Source organism: Cyprinodon variegatus, unplaced genomic scaffold (assembly GCF_000732505.1).
Source record: "Cyprinodon variegatus isolate N-32 unplaced genomic scaffold, C_variegatus-1.0 Scaffold500, whole genome shotgun sequence".
Lineage (NCBI taxonomy): Eukaryota > Metazoa > Chordata > Actinopteri > Cyprinodontiformes > Cyprinodontidae > Cyprinodon > Cyprinodon variegatus.
In genome coordinates this window covers 128,398-132,869 of record NW_015150953.1, presented here as the reverse complement: position 1 = coordinate 132,869, position 4,472 = coordinate 128,398, and the positions used below count along the sequence as shown (strand labels likewise).

General features: G+C 39.3%; 1 protein-coding gene across 1 annotated transcript in view; it reads left to right on the top strand.

Moving 5' to 3' along the window:
* The first annotated feature begins 637 nt into the window (after positions 1 to 637).
* LOC107094676 (phospholipid-transporting ATPase ID-like) overlaps positions 638 to 4,472 on the top strand; it is a 24,017-nt gene continuing 20,182 nt past the window's right edge. Inside the window, 6 exon segments of the mRNA XM_015390452.1 lie at positions 638 to 680; positions 771 to 829; positions 3,493 to 3,606; positions 3,771 to 3,869; positions 3,983 to 4,044; positions 4,153 to 4,241. Of these exon segments, the coding sequence (XP_015245938.1) occupies positions 638 to 680; positions 771 to 829; positions 3,493 to 3,606; positions 3,771 to 3,869; positions 3,983 to 4,044; positions 4,153 to 4,241 (466 nt within the window).

Sequence of the window (4,472 nt, the reverse complement as noted above, 5' to 3'; positions counted from 1 at the left end):
CTGCTGGAGGACATAGGGACCCGTTTTCATCATTCTGCTTCATCATATCTCTATTCAGGCACTCTGCACTATTAATTAGATCTACCCATAACTTTAGGCTTCCTCTGCTTTTTCTCATTGTAGAAGCTACATCCTGCCTATTACTATTTGGCCTTAACACCATCTTGGATAGAAATATCAGCTGTGCTGCTGCCATCAAGACCTTTGTTTAAAGATATTGGGGCTTGCCCTTTTTTCTCTTACTATGACTAAATGTATTTGTTGGAGATTGAGTTTCCTGGAGCATTTACAGATTAGATTAGATGAAGGTGACTTTTCGGCATCAAACACTCAAGTGGGTCTGGTGTGAAATACTGAATATGAAGAAGCACCTTATGGATAAATGCGGTGGAGGCCCTGTGATGCTGTGGGCCTGTTTCTCCTCCAAATATCTGTAGTTTGACATAATAAACATTCTTTTTTTCTGTTTTTTGTTTTTTTTCCCCTTGTATGACTGGTGTAGTTCTGACTACTAGTTCTTATCCTCCCTTGAAAAGAAAAGAAAGTCTGCTATGCTATTGCACTGCCTCACTCTGTGCTTACCTTCTGCACAGGTGCTTATGATTCAGGCATCAAAAATGGAAGAGCTGTGCTAAAGATGGGATTCTTTGGAAAATTATGTGGAGGGGAGAAAAAGAAAGGTGAGTTCTGATGCAGAAAAATGTTTAATGACTTGTTTGGGGTTTCCTTTTTTCTCACTGATTTGTCTTTTGTTTTCTAACATTTCTCAGAGGAGGAGAGATTCCTGCGAGCGAATGACAGACCTTTCAACCTGTCTCAGCAGTACGCTGTAAGTGTTCGCTGCACATGGAAGCATTTCTACTGAAAAACTGGTTGTTTCTGTTGTTGGAGGTAGAAACTGATACTGTCATAATACTGTCATGATGTTTCTATTTAGCCTGGAAATTATGGATAGGGTGCAGAAATGTAAAGGGAAAATGTAAAGCAATGATAAAATAATTCATTTGCTGTGTACATAAGTGTATTTTCCTTCATTTGTGCCAAATCTCGATTTACCGATCGATCTACCTTCACACCCTCACCTACAGCAGCCTTTCCCAGGCAAACGGCAGCTGAATTGCAGGCAACTTCCCTGCAACTCCCAGCAAAATCCCCTTCAACTTCCAGCCACTGGAGTGACCCCCTTTTTGCATATTTTTTTACTCTGACTCCACCCTTAAACTAAATTATAGGGTTTAACCAGGAGATGATGATTCTCTTTAGATCTTAATGTCCACAAATCATAACAGTAGGAATATTTTAGTACAAAGATTGATTTTTAAAAAAGGAATCTTAGGGGACCAGCCAAGGGTCCATCAAGGAAAGTGGGTACATTTTAAATGGCTACTACTGTATGGTCATGATATCTGGGTAATGACCGAAAGATCAAGACAAGATCGTGAATACAAGCGTGCAAAATGAGTTTCCTTGTCATGGTGACTGGGCGTACCCTTTGAGATCGTTGAGGCGTTCAGTTACCCAGGAGGAACTCAGAGTAGAGTCGTTTCTCCTCCACGTCAAAGGAGCCAATCTGTCGAAGGAGCCAATCGGTCGCCTGCCTCAGGAGGTGTACCAGGCATATCCTTTCGGGGGGAGGCCTCATGGAAGGCCCAGGACACGCTGGAGGGACTGCGTCTGTGAGCTGGGCTGGTGTCGCCTCGGGGCCCCCCCAGAGCAGCTGGAGGAAGAGTGTGTGGGTCCGGAAATCGGGGAACGGTTTTGGTTCCAATGGATTATTGCATTTTGTGCACATGGGGGCCATTAGAGGTGTGTTAGTGTTTGCATGTATTAAAGTAGCTGATGGACTTTGTCCTGCTTGTGTCTGATATGCAAACTTATAATTAATGACATAAAATAATAAAGCAGTCAGTGTTAATTTTATCTAGGTGTGCTTTTTTTTGCATATGACCACATCTCTCTTAGGCTTATCTGTTTATGCATAAATAAGATTGACAAAAATGAATAAAAGAATAAGTGATATTAATTTAACCTGGAGAGACTTACAGAGAGAAGCTGCAGTTAATAAAGTTTTATTGTTTGGTGCTTGGCAGAAGACTTTGATGCTGTGCAGCGATATTGGCTTGGATGAGAAATCTGAAAGGGATTAGATTAGAGTAGCCTTCCCCTCAGGGGCCTGGACACTGGTGCTAGAATAAGCTGGAGGATGAGTGGGACAGGGAGCAGTCTGAGAGTGAGGAGGTGGGTGAGAGTTCACCAGTGCGCTGGTGAACTGAGAAGATGGGCTTCAGAGGAGGTGGATTGGACTGAAGCTTGATGTGGGATTTCAGCAGGTGCTCCAGCTGAGCTTGATGAATCTTTCAGATTCAACTTTCCCTTAAACTTTATTTAACCGGATGTACAGCAACTTTAAGTTCTAGTGATTCCTCCCCAGAGCCTCCTGTCAAAACATCAAGCTTCTGATTAACTGATCAGCAATTTCATAATGTATTTCCAACAATATTCCAGTCTTATCTCTTATGGAATCAAATATACTTTGTTTTTTTTGTTTTTTACACCCTTTGTTTTTATTACACCCAAAAGCTAATTGGCTTAGCCATAAAAGGTTACTTCCTTGTTTATCCCCTGCACACATAGCTCCTTTATTATAGTAAATATGCACAGAATGGCTTTATTCACCAACAAAGTGAGTAAAAAAAAGAGTTAAAGACAAAAATAACAAATAATACACCAGCTGGTTGCACTAAGTAAGAAACTACGCACCTATAATAGAGAACTGTATATAGGTTGACCTGAGTTATCATATGACATAGATATTAACCATAACTTTCATCTTAGACATTTTACAAAAATATCAGCTCCTCTTCCACGGCTGTAGATCTTTAAGTTACCTCCTGTCCTTTCGTCTTTCAAAATAAAAGGATGGTATTTTTTTCATACAACAGAAACAGCTACCTTCTCTTGAAATAATATAATTTAGTCCATTAAAGGTAATAGAAATAGATTTACAGCAATGCATTATGTCCACACTGAAAAAAACATTTAGAAATAAGTGAAAAATGTCTTGAATTAAATGTATTTACCCTTAATTTGAGCAGGTAAATAAGATGACCTGCCAATGGAATTAGTATTTTTACTCCTAAAATAAGATAATTTGCTAATATATGCTTCAATTAAGACAAAACTATAGTTTTTTTTTTCTTATTTTAAATGTAAATTGTCTCGTTCCTTTGGCAAAGTGTCACACTTACCTCCTCAATTCAAGAAAAAATGCACTAAATTTGAGCAAAAATGACTTATTTAGATTTCCATTTTTTGCAGTGCAATACTTAAGCAACTGTAATGTAAAGGGGAGACCAGAGTTTTTATACAATTATGTTAGTTATATTTTGTATCACATCAACTACATTTTAGACATCCATCATGGGATACATGTCAATTTCCCCCCCCCCCCATATCTGATAAAGAAAACCTGTCTTCTTTTTTTTTCCACAGAAAAATGCCATTAAAACTGCAAAATACAACATTATTACCTTCCTGCCTCGTAACCTCTTTGAGCAGTTCAGCAGGCTTGCCAATGCCTACTTCCTTTTCCTCCTCATTCTTCAGGTAGACATTTCAGTCATGATCTCATTAGAAATATCCTTCCAATATGTTCTTGTTTCTTGTTCTAATCTTCATACTAATCCATGGGGATTATGTTTTTGCTTCTGCAGACTAGAGTTTATGCAAAGTTGCCTAATTGTAAAACATTTTGCATTGTGCTTTGACAGCTAATCCCACAAATCTCCTCTGTTCCCTGGTTCACCACGGCGGTCCCGCTCGTCCTAGTGCTGGCTGTAACAGGGGTCAAAGATGCTAACGATGACATAGTAAGATTAAAAGATCAACTCTACAGACAGGAAACAGAATTAGATACTAACATCAAACATACATAAACATGTTCTACCGTCTGTTTATTCTTTTTTTCATGTGAAATGAGCAGAACAGACACAAACAAGACAAGCAGGTGAATAACCGCATGGTGAAGGTCCTCATAAATGGAGAGTGAGTCACGGCATCAAAGATTTTACAATCTGTGCATGGAAACTGTTACTGAAGGGGGCCTCTTGGTTTATTATCCAAGCAGACTGACAGATGTTCTGTTTTTTATAGGCTAAGAGAGGAAAAATGGATGAACATCCAGGTTGGAGACATAGTCAAACTTGAGAGCAACCAGTTTGTCACAGTAAGTCTGGACTTCTGTCATGTGATACAATCACCTGATTACGGTATGTCAGAACTGCTGTTTGACCAAGATTTAGCAAAACAGAAGAGGGTTTTATATCGCAGTCACAAACCAATTGTAGAACAATGGCGTTGAGTTTGAGGCTTTATAGAATTGACCAAAAACACTTTGTTGTGGCTTAAAAAACGTGCAAATTGAACCGGATGAGTGGGTCCGCCCCATAGGAATGTCTATAAGACAGGTATCG